Here is a 19,013-nt window from a genome sequence, read left to right as displayed (position 1 = left end):
TTGAATAACATTGTGAATGTAATTAATGCCACTGAATTGTACACTTGTAAATGATTTAAATGGCATATTTTATGTTATGCATATTTTACCACAATAAAAAGCTAATTGTCAAAGGTTTTCATAAAAACCTTAGTTATACTCAAGTTCTATTGAATATTTGCTATGTTTGTCATATTAAAATGTATAGATAGTTTACAACTGGTAGAAAGAGTTTATGGTTTGAGAAAATAAGAAGCAGACTGAAGGTATCAACTATTAAAAATAGTGTCTCAATACTATATAACATTTTAGAGAATGACTATATTATTTTAGAAAATATTTCACAGTGCCTCCGGACTGATTGTGTCATAGAGCTAAGGTGATTGGTAATTCTTAAGTTCTTATATGAAGTGGCAGCTGTAGGAAAGGGACAAGACTCAGGGTCAAAAAACTTAAGGTTGATTCTCAGCCTGACACTTATTCGCTGTAAGTTTCAGAAAAACCACACAATTTTATTAGACTCAGTCTTCTCATAGGTAAGATGGGATAACAATTCTGTGTATTTTAAAAATTCAATAAAACAAGAAATATATATATTCATTATATATATTCATTATATATATATATATATATATTCATTATATATATATGAAATTGCCAGCAGAAACAGTTAGCTACATGGTAGAAGAAACCCAAATGTCCATCAATGGATAAATGGAAAAATAAAATGTGTTATGTACATATAATGGAATATTATTCAGTCTTAAAAAGGAAGAAAATTCTGACACATGCTACAACATGGGTGAGCCTGGAGGACACTGTGCTAAGTGAAATAAGCCAGTTACAAAAGGACAAGTACTGTATGATTCCACTTACATGCGGTGTCCGAAATAGTCAAATTAATAGAGACAAAGTAGAATAGTGGTTGCCAGGGGCTGTGGGGAGGGAGAATGAGGGGTTGTTGTTTAATGGGTTTAGAGTTTCAGTTTTACAAGATGAAAAACGTTTGCAGAGTCATTGCACAGCAGTGTGATTATACTTAATACTACTGCACTATACATTTAAAAACGGTCAAGATGGTAAATTCTATATTATGTGAATATTACCACAATTAAAAATATCAGTGCCAGATATGTAGTGGGTGCTCAATAAATGTGTATTAAGTCCAAATGGCCCCATTTCACAAATTAACAATGAGAGGAAGATCACAAGGGAGGCAATGCCCTACCCATGTAACTAAACACATAGACTGAAAATTGTCCATGATGGAGGAGCAATTTCATACTAGCATATGAAATTATGACACAGTTTAAGTTTTTAATTATCAAAGAGTTAAACATTTATAATTTGAGATACATTTTAATTACTTCCACCTAAGGCTTATAAAGTTATTTTATTTTAAAACATAAGGAGTAGAGGGGAAGTCTCAGCCTTAATTGGAGACAGTATCAGAAATAATAAATCTAGTTTACAGTATCCCCACTGGCCATTTAGAAAAAAAATCCAATTCTGCGTGGAAGTGCCAGCTATATGAGGCTCAAGACAAAGCTGACGGAGCTACGTTATTAGTCAGGCAGGTGACAAGGCGGATAGAGCTCTATGAGGGCTCCAGGCAGGGAAGACACAAAAGAAGAAGACAGTCTGGGCCCTCTGGAGCTGACAGCTCATTTGGGAACAGGGCCTAGATACACATGCCCCCCCCCCACACATGCCCACACGCACACACACGCCCACACACATGTGCACGCATCCACATCCCACCTAATGAAACAGTCATACAGCGCAATGAATGACAATGTCAGTAGCAAAAACTGAGTATACGTATGAAGGGTGGTGTCAAGGCTGTTTTTGACAAAACCTTTTAATTTCAAGAGATCTGTCCCTAAATAGAAAACTTCTCAAATCTCTTGAAAATTGTGACAAAAAAATTCCAGGTCCGATGGACAACTCATAGTTTTTCAAAGCCACACCTGCTTTTTGATTACTTTCTAAAATTAAAACCTACAAAAGAGAAACAAAAGCAACTTTTTGAAAACAAGTTTACCTTATAGTCAAAATATAACCATCCTTTGGGACATGTTCCATGTTTTTTTGGTGTATCTTTCTCTTTCTCTATGATCCAAAACTTTTTTCGCTTACAGATGCTAGGCATAGAAACTGAACACTCTTCACTAGCCCAGAGTCCTGGAAGAGAAAATGGTTAGAAATGACCAGAAACAATGGTGACTCTTTGTAGGCATTCTCTGTTGGTCACTGTTTTTTTTTATGACTGCTGTGGTTTACCAGACTTTGTTAAATCTAGAAATTGAACTAAATTTAACTACTAATCATAGAATTCTCTAGTGACAAGAGCTAACTGGGCAAGGTGCCAAATCAGTAATTCTAATTTAAGAATGTAGAAAGTTTGCAAATGCAAAAGAAAAAAAAAATCTAAACAAATACTGCGATTGCAATCACAAAACTGATGAAAGTTTTAAGAATATTTGACTTGGTTAGCCAAAGAATACTTTGTAGAGTAATATTTTTGACTTAAAGTATTCAACCTCAAGATAAAAAAATTCTAAAACAATAGATGATCATTTCTACTTTATAATTATTAAAAATATAATAATTTAGAAAAAATAACTCAGGAACTTCTAAGGAAGAAGCACTTCTGAGCCCTGACCCTTAAACAAAACACACACATTTAGAGACATGCCCTCAGGAATATAGCCCAAAGTCCTCAGTCTCTTGGAAAATGTTCTTTTAATTAGAAGAGCTATATTTTCAGAGTAAAGGTTTATAGAATGCATTTCATTAGCATTCAAGTTACAAATTCCAGAATAGGGCAAGGATGCATGTAAATTGCAAGGGCAGATTCAGTTTTCTAGTGTGAGGGGTATAAGCCAAAAAGATATTGGCATTCTGAAGGAGGGGCCGGAATGCTATTTTCAATGCCGATTAGCTGCCATTCTTCCAGAACCACAAATAGCCTTTCTGTAGGCTGTTGTGACACCTGCTGGCAAAAGCGAGCTGATTAACAACATGGTTTTTCCTCTCTTAACTTTCTCTGCAGCTGCCCTTACATCAGAGATTGCTTTCCATGTTTATCCCTCTCCTGACTTGGGAGAATCTGTTAGAGTCAGGGACATCATTACCTTTTATTGGATAGAAACAGCGAGATGGATATGAGTGGACAATCAACCCCAATAACACTGTATTGATGAATAGAATTTAAAAACCCATCTTAAATGTGCATGTACTTCTAAATCCAACTGGCAAAGAGTTGGTGTTCTAAGGCAGGCAGCAATTAATGCCTGGTGTTAAAAAAAGAACACTGAATTCAATGAAAATTTTTCTTAAATGGGAAAATGAAAGTAAATTTCAGAGGTTAAAGTTCTGACCAATTATAAACTGGATCCTACAAAGAGATTTTAAAAAATGGGCCCATGTTGAAATTTCACAGAGAATAGTATTTGTCAGGCAATTTTTAACCCATTTCAGTGGGCCCATTTTTGGTAGTTTTGGTTCAAGAGGAAGGACTTATCTGGATGTAAATTATTTTCAAGAACATGAATGCATGGAATAAACTGTAGGAATGGTCATCCTTAAGACTTAAGACATATAAAATTAAACACACTCAGTTGAAAAGCAAAATAACCAAACAAAACCTTCTCACTGAACTAATGCAATGAAAAGGAGACTTCAAGTCTTCTAAAAATTATGTTTGTATTATAAACCCAAAAGTGGATGAACAAAATAACCTGTTATGGATGAAATGAAGCCACATCTCTGGCTCTGATTAATCATGGATTCTTCTTTTCCTTTGTCCCAGTTCTGGTATATTACTGGTGACCCATCTCTCCAACTGCAGGAAAATCAAAAAATTAAAGGTCTTCTCTCATTCTCCACGTTCAATCTCCAACACCATTTTTGGAGTTCTGGGATATGGACTGAAGGCATAATATTTTATTAAATTAAAAAAAAATTCATGTCTGTGGTTAGGGAAATGAAAATTTGTAAGTTAAAGATAATGTTTGAAGGCTATTCAACAAATTTTTAAAAATTTAATTTAATTTAATTTTTATACAGCAGGTTCTTATTAGTCATCCATTTTATACACATCAGTGTAAACATGTCAATCCAAATCTCCCAATTCATCACACCACCACACCACCACCCCTGCCATTTCCCCGCCTTGGTGTCCATATATTTGTTCTCTACATCTGTGCCTATTTCTGCCCTGGAAACAGGTTCACCTGTACCATTTTCTAGGTTCCACATGAATGCATTAATATACGATATTTGTTTTTCTCTTTCTGACTTACTTCACTCTGTATGACAGTCTCTAGGTCCATGCACGTCTCTACAAATGACCCAATTTCATTCCTTTCTATGGCTGAGTAATATTCCATTCTATATATATACCACATTTCCTTTATCCATTCGTCTGTTGATGGGCATTTAGGTTGCTTCCATGACCTGGCTATTGTAAATAGTGCTGCAGTGAACATTGGGGTGAATGTGTCTTTTTGAATTATGGTTTTCTCAGGGTATATGCCCAATAGTGGGATTGCTGGGTCATATGGTAATTCTATTTTTAGTTTTTTAAGGAACCTCCGCTGTTCTCCATAGTGGCTGTATCAATTTACATTCCCACCAACAGTGCAAGAGGGTTCTCTTTCTCCACACCCTCTCCAGAACTTGTTGTTTGTAGATTTTCTGATGATGCCCATTCTAATTGGTGTGAGGTGATACCTCACTGTAGTTTTGATTTGCATTTCTCTAATAATTAGTGATGTTGAGCAGCTTTTCATGTGCTTCTTGGCCACCTGTATGTCTTCTTTGGAGAAATGTCTATTTAGGTCTTCTGCCCATTTTTGGATTGGGTTGTTTGTTTTTTTAATATTGAGCTGCATGAGCTGTTTATATATCGTGGAGATTAATCCTTTTTCCATTGACTTGTTAGCAAATATTTTCTCCCATTCTGAGGGTTGTCTTTTCGTCTTGTTTATGGTTTCCTTTGCTGTGCAAAAGCTTTGAAGTTTCATTAGGTCCCATTTGTTTATTTTTGTTTTTATTTCCATTACTCTAGGAGGTGGATCAAAAAAGATCTTGCTGTGATTTATGTCAAAGAGTGTTCTTCCTATGTTTTCCTCTAAGAGTTTTATAATGTCCGGTCTTACATTTAGGTCTCGAATCCACTTTGAGTTTATTTTTGTGTATGGTATTAGGGAGTGTTCTAATTTCATTCTTTTACAAGTAGCTGTCCAGTTTTCCCAGCTCCACTTATTGAAGAGACTGCCTTTTCTCCATTGTATATCCTTGCCTCCTTTGTCATAGATTAGTTGACCGTAGGTGCGTGGGTTTATCTCTGGGCTTTCTATCCTGTTCCCTTGATCTATATTTCTGTTTTTGTGCCAGTACCATATTGTCTTGATTACTGTAGCTTTGTAGTATAGTCTGAAGTCAGGGAGTCTGATTCCTCCAGCTCCGTTTTTTTTCCCTCAAGACTGCTTTTGCTATTCGGGGTCCTTTGTGTCTCCATACAAATTTTAAGATTTTATGTTCTAGTTCTGTAAAAAATGCCATTGGTAATTTGATAGGGATTGCATTGAATCTGTAGATTGCTTTGGGTAGTATAGTCATTTTCACAATGTTGGTTCTTCCAATCCAAGAACATGGTATATCTCTCCATCTGTTGGTATCATTTTTAATTTCTTTCATCGGTGTCTTATAGTTTTCTGCATACAGGTCTTTTGTCTCCCTATGTAGTTTTATTCCTAGGTATTTCATTCTTTTTATTGCAATAGTAAATGGGAGTGTTTCCTTAATTTCTCTTACAGATTTTTCATCATTAGTGTATAGGAATGCAACAGATTTCTGTGCATTAATTTTGTATCCTGCTACTTTACCAAATTCATTGATTAGCTCTAGTAGTTTTCTGGTGGCATCATTAGGATTCTCTATGTATAGTATCTTATTATCTGCAAACAGTAACAGTTTTACCTCTTCTTTTCCCGTTTGTATTCCTTTTATTTCTTTTTCTTCTCTGATGGCTGGGGCTAGGACTTCCAAAACTGTGTTGAATAATAGTGGTGAGAGTGGACATCCTTGTTCCTGATCTTAGAGGAAATGCTTTCAGTTTTTCACCATTGAGAATGATGTTTGCTGTGGCTTTGTCATTTATGGCCTTTATTATGTTGAAGTAGGTTCCCTCTATGCCCACTTCCTGGAGATTTTTTTTAATAAATCGGTGTTGAATTTTGTCAAAAGCTTTTTCTGCATCTATTGAGATGATCATATGGTTTTTATTCTTCAGTTTGTTAATATGGTGTATCACATTGATTGATTTGCATGTATTGAGGAACGCTTGCATCTCTGGGATAAATCCCACTTGATCATGGTGTATGATCCTCTTCATGTTTTGTTGGATTATGTTTGCTAGTATTTTGTTGAGGATTTTTGCATCTATATTCATTAATGATATTGGTCTGTAATTTTCTTTTTTTGTAGTATCTTTGTCTGCTTTTGGTAGCAGGGTGATGGTGGCCTCATAGAATGAGTTTGGGAGTGTTCCTTCCTATGCAATTTTTTGGAAGAGTTTGAGAAGGATGGGTGTTAGCTCTTCTCTAAATGTTTGATAGAACTCACCTGTGAAGCCATCTGGTGCTGGACTTCTGTTTGTTGGAAGATTTTTAATCACAGTTTCAATTTCAGTGCTTGTGATTGGTCTGTTCGTATTTTCTATTTCTTCCTGGTTCAGTCTTAGAAGGTTCTACCTTTCTAAGAATTTGTCCATTTCTTCCAGGTTGTCCATTTTATTGGCATAGAGTTGCTTGTAATAGTCTCTTAGGATGCTTTGTATTTTTGTGGTGTCTGTTCTAACTTCTTTTTCATTTCTAATTTTATTGATTTGAGTCCTCTCCCTCTTTTTCCTGATGAGTCTGGCTAATGGTTTATCAATTTTGTTGATCGTCTCAAAGAACCAGCTTCTAGTTATTGATCTTTGCTATTGTTTTCTTTGTTTCTATTTCATTTCTTTCCTCTCTGATGTTTATGATTTCTTTCCTTCTACCAACTTTGGGTTTTTTTTGTTCTTCTTTGTCTAGTTCCTTTAGGTGTAAAGTTAGATTGTTTATTTGAGATTTTTCTTGTTTCTTGAGGTAGGCTTGTATATCTATATACTTCCCTCTTCAAACTGCTTTTGCTGCATCCCATAGGTTTTGGATCATCGTGTTTTCATTGTCATTTGTCTCTAGGTGATTTTTGATTTCCTCTTTGATTTCTTCAGTGATCTCTTGGTTATTTAGTAATGTATTGTTTAGCTTCCATGTGTTTGTGTTTTTTTCATTTTTTTCCCTGTAATTGATTTCTAATCTCATAGCATTGTGGTCAGAAAAGATGCTTGATATGATTTCAATTTTCTTAAATTTACCGAGGCTTTATTAGTGACCCAAGATGTGATCTATCCTGGAGAATGTTCTGTGTGCACTTGAGAAGAAAGTGTAATCTGCTGGTTTTGGATTGAATGTACTATAAATATCAGTTAAATCTATCTGGTCTGTTGGGTCATTTAGAGCTTGTGTTTCCTTATTAATTTTCTGTTTGGATGATCTGTCCATTGGTGTAAGTGAGGTGTTAAGGTCCCCCACTATTATTGTGTTACTGTTGATTTCCTCTTTTATCGCTGTTAGCAGTTGCCTTATGTATTGAGGTGCTCCTATGTTGGGTGCATATATATTTATAATTGTTATATCTTCTTCCTGGATTAATTTCTTGATCAATATGTAGTGTCCTCCCTTGTCTCTTGTAACATTCTTTATTTTAAAGTCTATTTTATCTGATATGAGTATTGCTACTCCAGCTTTCTTTTGATTTCCACTTGCATGGAATATCTTTTTCCATCCCCTCACTTTCAGTCTGTATGTGTCCCTAGGTATGAAGTGGGTCTCTTGTAGACAGCATATATATAGGTCTTGTTTTTGTATCCATTCAGTGAGCCAGTGTCTTTTGGTTGGAGCATTTAATCCATTCATGTTTAAGGTAATTACTAATATGTATGTTCCTATTACCATTTTCTTAATTGTTATGGGTTTGTTTTTGTAGGTCCTTTTCTTCTCTTGTATTTCCCACTTAGCGAAGTTTCTTTAGCATTTGTTGTAGAGCTGGTTTGGTGGTGCTGGATTCTCTTAGCTTTTGCTTGTCTGTAAAGCTTTTGATTTCTCCATCGAATCTGAATGAGATACTTGCTGGGTAGAGTAATCTTGGTTGTAGGTTCCTCCCTTTCATCACTTCAAGTATATCATGCCACTCCCTTCTGGCTTGTAGAGTTTCTGCTGAGAAATCAGCTGTTAACCTTATGGGAGTTCCCTTGTATGTTGTTGTTTTTCCCTTGCTGCTTTCAATAATTTTTCTTTGTCTTTAATTTTTGCCAATTTGATTACTATGTGTCTCGCATGTTTATCCTTGGGTTTATCCTGTATGGGACTCTCTGCACTTCCTTGACTTGGGTGGCTATTTCCTTTCCCATGTTAGGGACGTTTATGACTATAATCTCTTCAAATATTTTCTCGGGTCCTTTCTCTCTCTCTTCTCCTTCTGGGACCCCTATAATATGAATGTTGTTGCATTTAATATGTCCCAGAGGTCTCTTAGGCTGTCTTCATTTCTTTTTTTTTTTTTTTTTTGCATGGGCCTCTCACCGTCGCGGCCTCTCCCACTGCAGAGCACAGGCTCCAGATGTGCAGGCTCAGCAGCCATGGCCCACGGGCCCAGCTGCTCCACAGCATGTGGGATCTTCCCGGACTGGGGCATGAACCCGCATGCCCTGCATTGGCAGGCGGATTCCCAACCACTGCGCCACCAGGGAAGCCCTGGCTTCATTTATTTTCATTCTTAATTCTGTTCTGCGGCAGTGAATTCCACCATTCTGTCTTCCAGGTCACTTATCCATTCTTCTGCCTCAGTTATTCTGCTATTGATTCCTTCTAGTGTAGTTTTCATTTCAGTTATTGTATTGTTCATCTCTGTTTGTTTGTTCTTTAATTTTTCTAGGTGTTTGTTCTTTAATTCTTCTAGGTCTTTGTTAAACATTTCTTGCATTTTCTCAATCTTTGCCTCCATTCTTTTTCTGAGGTCCTGGATCATCTTCACTATCATTATTCTGAATTCTTTTTCTGGAAGGTTGCCTATCTCCACTTTATTTAATTGTTTTTCTGGGTTTTTATCTTGTTCCTTCATCTGGTACATAGCCCTCTGCCTTTTCATCTTGTGTATCTTTCTGTGCATGTGGTTTTTGTTCCACAGCCTGCAGGATTGTAGTTCTTCTTGCTTCTGCTCTCTGCCCTCTGGTGGATGAGGCTATCTAAGAGGCTTGTGCAAGTTTCCTGATGGGAGGGACTGGTGGTGGGTAGAGCTGGCTGTTGCTCTGGTGGGCAGAGCTCAGTAAAACTTTAATCTGCTTGTCTGCTGATGGGTGGGGCTAGGGTCCCTCCCTGTTGGTTGTTTGGCCTGAGGTGACCCAACACTGTAGCCTATGTGGCTCTTTGGTGGGGCTAACAGTGGACTCTGGGAGGACTCATGCCAAGGAGTACTTCCCAGAACTTCTGCTGCCAATGTCCTTGTCCTCACAGTGAGGCACAGCCACCCACCACCTCTACAGGAGACCCTCAAACACTAGCAGATAGGTCTGGTTCAGTCTCCTATGAGGTCACTGCTCCTTCCCCTGAGTCCCGATGCACACACTACTTTGTGTGTGCCCTCCAAGAGTGGAGTCTCTGTTTCCCCCAGTCCTGTCGGAGTCCTGCAATCAAATCCCGCTAGCCTTCAAAGTCTGATTCTCTAGAAATTCCTCCCCCCATTGCTGGACGCCCATGTTTGGAAGCCTGACGTGGGGCTCAGAACCTTCACTCCAGTGGATGGAGTTCTGTGGTATTACTGTTCTCCAGATTGTGAGTCCCCCACCCAGCATTTATGGGATTTGATTTTATTGTGATTGCGCCCCTCCTGCAGTCTCATTGTGGCTTCTCCTTTGTCTTTGGATGTGAGGTTTCTTTTTTGGTGAGTTCCAGTGTTTTCCTGTTGATGACTGTTCAGCAGTTTGTTCTGATTCCGGTGTTCTCGAAAGAGGGAGTGAGAGCATATCCTTCTACTGCACCATCTTAAACCAATCTCCTATTCAACAAGTTAATCATTAAGATATAGTCCAATCATTCTGCAAATAAAAACCTGTTAAACAAAGTTAAATGCAAATGAATCAATGTCCATACCGAAATTCATCATTGACTCTTTCTTCCCGAAGTCCAATCCACCAGTTTACACCATACTTTGATAGCTATTTAAAAAAGAGAGAGAGAATGTCAGCGTTTATCCTACTTTTTTTCCCTTTTCACTATTCAGATTAATGGGGTCACTGTTAATAGCTTTCTATTCTTCAGTATTTTACCCAGTTATCTAAAGAAGAGTACACTGAGGCCTAGCATCTTTAGAAGACCTGAAACTTCATTATTCTAAACTACTCCCTCCTCATTATGTAAGAAAATTGCAATCAAATATTGAAAGCTATTTTGGTTTCATACAACATGCCATAACTTTGTTACAATGTTTCCTATATATATTTAAAAGTAAATTCTCTAACTCTCATAATAGGAATTTAAAAAGTAATATTGTAAAGTAAAATAGAATGTGGATTCCTTTTTTGACTAAAAATTTAGTGGTTTATGCGCTCAGTGATTTATAGAAGTTTACTATACATGCCACCTACTTGAAAAACAATTCGAGGCACAAAGACCTCAATAGTAAAAATAATTTGTATTTTAGGCACTAGTCTGATTGGTAAGTTTTTAAACTAAGTATTAGCACCCTCCCCATTCAAATGGAAACTGCATTATAGGACAAAATAATACTACAGTATTTCCAGTGTTTGACAACTAGAAAATTATCCTTTATATATTTTATGAATTTACACCATTATTTATTACATAGATCCCAGTACAATAAAGAATAAACTTGAAACACCATAGGCATGCACATGCATATGCACATTAGAGCAGATGTAATACTGGACTTATGACCCAGGAAATTGAAATTCCCTCTTTAACTATAAAAGAAGAACAGGCATTAGGGATTTCTCTAAGGTCTTTAAATCAATATTCTTTATTGTGTGTGTGCTGTGTGTGAAATGTAACTTAATTTTTTATGCTAAAATCCTGTTAATTTGAAGGCATTGTACATTTAAATTTACACTTTCATTTCTTCTGTAAAGACTTGGGAATGCATTTTAAGATATATAAATATTTTTCATGTGAATTTCAGGTCATCATACAACAGAACCTAATAGCTCTCTAACATTCTAATTTATACACAGGTATTTTTACTCCTTAATCAGTGTGGCTGTCTGCCATATCAGCAATTTGAAAATAATGCAAGATGGAGCAACTATAATTTTGGATCCCTGAGTTGTTGTTTCATGGACGTGTTCTTACATGCTGAATTTAGACTCCTATTGTCAGATTTTGGAATGGCTCCATGGAGACTGGCTTTGAAATCAGTGGAAGAACCACAACAATTTCATTCAATCTAAAGAGGTCTTATGTGCAACAAGAGTGGAAATCATGGCCCGATTGTTCACTGCCCCAATTAAGGACCTCTAAAGAGGAAGTATAACTACTGCATCTTAAGTGGCATATTTATTACTACCTCGATTATAGCACGGTAATCCTCCACAGGGCACATCACAACCTGGTGTGATATGGAACAGAAATTCATAGGACAAGATAGAGACACCCAAAGTGAAAAATCCAATGTGAAAAATAGATGTTGTAAATTTCAGTTTCGGTATGAAACCGCAACAATAGAAGACATTAGTATTCTTTTGTATAAAAAATGTGATACAACCGTGTACCTCATAGTATCAATTATGTTTTGTTACAGAAAAGCAGTCATTATAGATAGCATCATATGGAAGAACACACCAAAAAGAAATAACCCACAACAATAGCCAATATATTAATCTACTAAGCAGTATAAGGAAGAACAACCTGTCATCTCTTAAAATGTTTCCATAAAAATAGCAAAACCAAGTTATTTTAAGGATTTAAAACACCAGATTTTTGAGGATGACTAATAGATTTGATATACTTTTGTTAGAAATATTTTGAAATAAAATTTTAAAAGTAAGAGTAAATTGCAATTTTGAAGTGCAAATATTGTACAACACAGCATAAAAATGCTAGTTCATGTCAAACAACGCCTAAAGTGCTCATTTTTTTTACTTTTTTGGCATTAATCTGACCAACAAGATGGCTCAAAAAACTAGTACTCAAAAATTTCCTCGCATAATGCCTTGTGGTCTTCTGTTAGTCAAAGAGGAAATTCTGACTCATCACTTTTCCAAGCTGGAAATATTCTGTTAAAAAAATTCTGCTTCAGATTTAAAAAAATGCATCCAGCTTTCTTTTTCAATAATTAGTTCTTCTACTCCCCAACTGAATGTTGTCTTTGTCTTTCACATTTCTGAGTTACTACTCTTCTTAGAGGAGCTATACAATACATATGTAACTTTAAAAATATTTAATTATTTAATTCTTATTCTTCCTGTAACTATAGGATGGGCATGCCACAAGAATGAGTTGTATGACCTCTACATGTTTAGTTCCTCATCCAGAACTTCTGGACTGACTCATTCCAGCCAGATGTTCTTAGACATGGGATTTCTTAGTTAAGAAATGTAAATGGTCACCATAAATACCACCACTACCACCAACAAACATTGCCTAGCTGCTATAAACTAAGCAGGAGGAAGGACTGCTTTCGAAATGTACAGCATTCTTTTTTCTAAATCGATACCCTTCCCATTTGGCTTTCTTGCTCCATTCTTGGTCTGCACATTCCCTATGATGATTTTCTTCTGTGGCACAGTGCAGTGTTAGATCAGTCAGCCACTCACCCATAATACTGACAGGGCGTTCTTTATTAATATGGTCATAGGTTTGGTAATAATGTTGCCATATAAGACACTACAAGGTTTGTCTGGTTTGAGATCACTAGATCTAGTCCTCAACTAGATCATGGCAATGGCTTTGCCTTTTCAAATGTCTAAGCCTGTGGGGTTTTACTCTTCCCTTCAATGGGAGGTATTAACTCTGCCATTTCCACTGACTTCCCAACAGCCAAAGACTGGGAGAGTGAATTAAGGGAAAGGTTAAGAGAGAAGACCTGCAGAGGTTCCTAAAAGAGCTAAGCTCTGCTGGAACGATCAAAGAAGCCCTTTACTTGCATATCTGAGACATAGCTGACAGCCATCTTTTGGGGAGGGATTTTATTTTATTTTATTTATTAATTTAAAAAAGTTGAGGTATAGTTGTTTTACAATATTATATTAGTTTCAGCTATACAACATAGTGATTCAAAACTTTTATAGATTATACCCCATTTAAAGTTATTATAAAATAATGGCTATATTTGCCTATGCTGTACAGTATATCCTTGTAGCTTATTTATTTTATACATAGTAGGTTATATCTCTTAATCCTCTACCCCTATCTTGTCCTCCTTTTCTCTCCCCACTGATAACCACTAGTTTGTTTTCTGTATCAGTGAGTTTGTTTCTGTTCCGTTATATTAATCATTTGTTTTGTTTTTTAGCTTCCACGTATAAGTGATAACGTACAGTATTTATCTTTCTCTGTCTGACATTTCACGAAGCATGATACCCTCTAGGTCCATATACGTGTTGCAAATGGCAAAATTTCATTCTTTTTTATGACTAATATTCCATTGTATATATGTGCCACATCTTCTTTATCCATTCCTCTGTTGATGGGCATTTAGGTTGCTTCCACATCCTGGCTACTGTAAATAGTGCTGCTATGAACATTGGGGTGCATGTATCTTTTCGAATTAGTGTTTTCATTTTTCTTTCAGATATATACCCAGGAGTGGAATTGCTGGATTTAGTTCTTTGAGGAACCTCCATACTATTTTCTGTAGAGGTTGCACCAACTTACATTCCCACCAACAATGAACAAGGGTTTCCTTTTTTTGGATGGATTTTAGAACTAGCATTTTAATGTAATGAATATGCTGTTCTGCTGCCTGCGGCCATTTTTTTAAATGACCTTGTAAGTCAGATGACCTGAGATCACTTCCAAATTCCACTACTTAGCTGCTGTGTAACAAAGTTCCTTCACCTCTTTGGAGTCTTAGCTTCTTCATCTGTGAATTATGCTGACGATAGAACTTCCCACAGAGAGTTCTTAGAAAGATTAAATGCCATTAAATGTTAGTACTTAGCCATGCTTGACACTGTTACAGTAAGTATTGGCCAAATATCAGCTCCTTTTGGGACGTGCACTTTGCATGTCCATGGATGCGTTTTTAGCCATTCACATGATCTCTTGTTATTGCCGCCAGGGGTGAGGAGTCTGCTGTCTAGCTAAAGAAACAAATGTATTTTCCGAGGTCATGATATGTAATTTGTTGATACTTAATATTACAGTTTTGGCTTGAGTGTTCCATTTGTAGGAGATGAAGAGAAGTAAAACAATGCATGAACCAATAATACTGGGGAACATCCAGTTCTCATGGTTGGTCTGCCACTGAGTCTCTGTAAGGCCGTGCAGTTGTCACCTAACTCCTCTGGTTCTTGGCTTTTCCATCAAAATGCAGTAGTAGTCCCAACCTGCATGCACTTCACAGGCTGTATGTGTATCAAACAGAGTTATAGAAACAGGAAAGCCCAATGAGGTGTGAGGGGAGACATTTCTCTTACAAGTCAAGGATGCTTTAATCCAGAGCTTCATTTTAACAGTCAACTTACAAGCATAGGAAAAGATGATAGAGCAACCAAGGATTCCTGCAGAGCATGAACTAATGTTAAATTATGGGAAAAGAAAAAAGGCTCTTTCTTATCTTCAACAATTTCCTAGGGAAAATTGGGAATGAGGTTTTTCCTCCCTGGTGCCCCCTTGGTAATTTGTACATACTGCTCCCTTTTCCCTTATTACATCATGTTATTTCCAGCTTTTTAAAGACACTGACTGTATTTTATTTTTGTGTCCTTGACAAATACCACAATGTCTGAGACATACCTAATGCTCAATAAATGCTTGCTGAAGAAATACACTGAAAACCAACACTATTCCTTGGCAGTCTATTCATTGTTGAATGGATTTTGCATGCTGCTTTCTAACAAGCCTAGCTTCTCAAAGGATTTCTCTATCTGAAGTTGAAATGGAGAACCACTCCTTACCATTTTCTGCATAGAGTCTAAAAAAATATTGTACTCTTATAAGTCAAATTTGAAACATTAAAACAGCCATGCACCTCCCAGTACTCTTTGTCGCTCATTTGTGCTTTATTTTCCTCCATGGCATTTATCCATTATCTTTTTCTAAAATATTATGCAATTCTATTTATTTATATTGATTACAGTCTTCCTTCCCAGACTAGAATAAAAACTCCAGGTGGGCAGGAATTTTGGTCTATTTTAATCACTGATAGAGCCTCAGCCCCTAGAAGAGTAGACTCAATAAATATGCATTGAATGATGGAATGAACCTCACAAAAGCAATAAAATGCTATTTACTCATCCTTTGTTGCTAAAAAAGCATGAGGAGAAGTGAAATGACTGACCAGCATCGTAAACCTGTGTTTCCATTATTTGCTCTAAATCTCTGTGACAGGAAGAAAAACAGTTCTTAAAAATCTAAGACTTTTAATGAAACAGATAAATGTCTGAAGTAATATAAAAACAAAATCCCTCAAGGACAGAAGAAGGAGTTAAGCTCTGAGTTTCTCATATTTAATCATATTTAAGTACCGCTCTTATTTTGCCATGGATGAATTCTTGTTCACGTGCAGAATGAATAGTGAGAATATCACTGCGCAGCCAGCCACAGACAAACTCAAAGGAGGACCATTCCGTGGCAGAGGTATGAAAAAGGTACTCTGCATCCTGATAAAAGAGCCAGGGTGCATCTGAAAGAAAAATAAGCAACACAGGTGAGGCAACAATTATTGAGCAATGTAATACAGACTTAAACAGGGTATACTATGATTGACCCCAAATGTGTAATTTGGTCACTCAGCATTAAGAAAATGTGTGTGTATACACCCACTCCCACACATAAATAAGTATACAATTTACTTATTTTCCTTGGTCTATTTCATATAAGAAACATTCACGTATATTCAAAAGTCTGGGATAGATACATATTTTTAAATCATGTGTCATGAAAATGGAGTTAAGCTATGATATGTCTTCAGTAATATTTAGTGACATTTATTAGTTTGATTATTTATTAATGATGAATTTGTTAATTTGAAAAAATTAGTTCTCAATTGACACAAGAAAAGAGAAACTCGATTGGAGCTATGTAATAACACAGTAATGCTACAAAACAGCACAGAATTAGAAATTCAAGAACTGCCAGCATAATTCTTACCATACTGGTACCAGGGTGGAATCTTGGGTCTCACATCTGCAGAGTGAAAGCAAACCGGTTTGAGTGAACTTTACTTATAGGTGTACTATCTCTGAATTACTTCAGGTCTAAACACAATATTTTGGACTTTGCTTTTTAAAAGATCATTTAAGAACCAGGTGTTGTTTGGAAAGTGGTAAGTTCTCATACTTGAAGAGGAAGCTCAAAAGAGACCTCTGGTTAAAGAGAAAAGGATGTGAATACTTGTTGAGAGCCTACTGTGTGTCACACACTGTGCCAGGTGCTTTCACTTACTCATTTGATAAGTAATTTTGTTTGCTTGTAATGTCACAGTGACATTTCTTCCAGGTTGTACTTGCAAAATACAGTATTCCACAACATAGGCATTTATTTTCATTTCCTCCTAAGTTAGCGTACTGCACTGGTGTCACCTTTTCTCATTCTCCCATGATACATTATTTGCTAAAAGAGTACAATTTGGTTCATCATGAAGGCTGTTGGTACTGTGCTTCAGGGTGCTTAAATTTTAGACCTCTGTAACTGTTCACTTGGGAAAATGCTATAGATTATTAGAACGCAAACAAATAGTAAAGATCTTATTAATATTTTTACCTCTTGGAATTTTGCATATCCATTCACGTTTGGAACCACAGTATGAGGGTAGCAACGTTTTATTCGCCTTATAAACAGCACAGTTTCTTGCATCTTCTCCAAAATAATTATTGTCTAAAAATGAAGAGACAACCTGCAGCAGATGAAGTTCATTATTCCTTAATAACGATCCCCCGCAAAAAGTTTCAAAAGATCAAAAAGACATCCCTGTAAATAAATCACAATAGACTTCTGGAGGAAGTAGGTTATGATGCCAGTGAAAGGTGGTTCCACATTTGTGAAAAGCAAGCTAACCAAAGCTTTATCATTTTTTTCTTGAAGATGCCTTTTTTTTCTTTCTTTCTTTAAGAGGCATTCTACCCTTTTCTCCAGAAGGAACAAGTCAGATGAACTTGCACTGTTTTCTCACTGGCAAGATTAGGCTAGCCCTGGGATCCTGGGTAAACTGTTTAGAGGCTCAAGGATCTTTCAGAATCGAGTCTCACCTTTGATGTAGATTCTTTTGCATAAATACTAGGCTTTTAGTCTCTAATCACTGACTTCTAAGTCAACCCCAGCTTTAATCAGGAAACTATCCAATGTTTTCCAGGAATGATCACGTAACGGGGTAGTGACTAGAGATTCAACCTTCTCAATGATTTGATGACTACTTGACAGAAGAGTGGATGGGCCGTGAGTAAAACTGAGGTACAAAATTTGAAAAAAAGAGGGTTTTGAAACCATTTATACTCCTCAAACATCTACACGGTCACGCAACAATTCATCTAACTTAAATATATATAAGCTCAGATTCAGAGAATGGCATGAGTTTGATATTTATTTTGTCCAGAGGGAAGTGGCAAGGGACTCAGTCCACTGCTTCATCGCTTAATCTCATTGATTCTGAACCAAATTGTCTATTCCTCTCCTATTACTGATGAGTTTTTGTTTGTTTGTTTGTTTTACTAAAACGCATTCTCAGCCTCTATGTACCACATCTTATTCTCCAAGTGCCGTATTAATGTTAACCACCCAACTGTGCCATGTGGTGGCTGCCATTTATGGGGTAGGTTGACCCTGCTATGCCCTTCCACTCTCTGGGCCTTGGTTTCTTCATCAGCAAAACAGTTGGGTGGGGTTGGGTGATCTCTAAGATCTCTTCCTGTTCTCTGGTCCTGATGCCCTTTTCAAAGAAGCAGTACTGGGGTAGAATCGTTATTTTTTTAAACTAGCACACTCTTACTATTTTTGTTCCCACTATAAGCATGTAGCTTTTCCGCAAACCCCTTCCTTGCTACAGATTTGAACACCATCTATGTAGCAGGCCTAGAGATAGATCCCTTTTCTCTATTGATCTTTACTATTTCAAAGTTTGGCTGCCGCTGTTTTGCCAACGAGGAGACATTATGATATTGTGGCTTTGGAGGCAGACAACCTGTGTACAAATACTGTCTCTCTTATGTATTATTTTAGGCAAACTCTCTAATCATTTTAATACCCACTGTATTGAATCACTGTAAGGATGAAATGAGATCATGCAGGAGTGCACTCAGCTCAGTGCTCAGAACATAATTAGGGCTCAATGAACAGGAGCTGCATTAAATGCTCACTGCAGGCTGTTGCTAACCCCAGTTCACAGGTGAAACTGAATCACTTGATTTTGCATGTGCCTAACTTGATTTTGCATGTGCCTTCAGATGGATCTCATTTTAATCTGGGATACTGCTACTATTTTTTTCCCTATTATGAGGAAAATCTGAGAAATCCTCATTGCACCTGAAAAAAAAAAACCAAAACGTAATTGTGAGTTCCCTCTGTCCTTCATAGAGGTTTTTTTACACGTGAGGCTGAATGAAAAGCAAGTCTTTTTTTTCCCTTCCAAATAACTTGCTTTGTCTGGGAAGGAGGAGCTGTTTCTAAGGCTGGCATTTCTGCTCTTTTAGAGTGAGAGAAACTGAAAATGTTTCTTTTCACTGTGACACAGACAAGGGTCCCACACTCACACAATCAGGTGCT

At 36.8% G+C, this 19,013-nt stretch overlaps 1 protein-coding gene across 1 annotated transcript in view; it reads right to left on the bottom strand.

The window, feature by feature from the left end:
* PLA2R1 (phospholipase A2 receptor 1) overlaps positions 1-19,013 on the bottom strand; it is a 121,834-nt gene that overhangs the window by 21,592 nt on the left and 81,229 nt on the right. The window contains exons 15-20 of the mRNA XM_060152808.1: positions 17,019-17,151; positions 16,407-16,442; positions 15,782-15,939; positions 10,230-10,294; positions 3,723-3,826; positions 2,024-2,163 (exon numbers count right to left, since the gene is read on the bottom strand). Of these exons, the coding sequence (XP_060008791.1) occupies positions 2,024-2,163; positions 3,723-3,826; positions 10,230-10,294; positions 15,782-15,939; positions 16,407-16,442; positions 17,019-17,151 (636 nt within the window). The remainder of the gene's footprint in view (positions 1-2,023; positions 2,164-3,722; positions 3,827-10,229; positions 10,295-15,781; positions 15,940-16,406; positions 16,443-17,018; positions 17,152-19,013) is intronic.

The sequence above is a fragment of the Lagenorhynchus albirostris genome, chromosome 6, assembly GCF_949774975.1.
Source record: "Lagenorhynchus albirostris chromosome 6, mLagAlb1.1, whole genome shotgun sequence".
Taxonomy (NCBI): domain Eukaryota; kingdom Metazoa; phylum Chordata; class Mammalia; order Artiodactyla; family Delphinidae; genus Lagenorhynchus; species Lagenorhynchus albirostris.
This window is presented reverse-complemented; position numbering and strand designations above follow the sequence as displayed.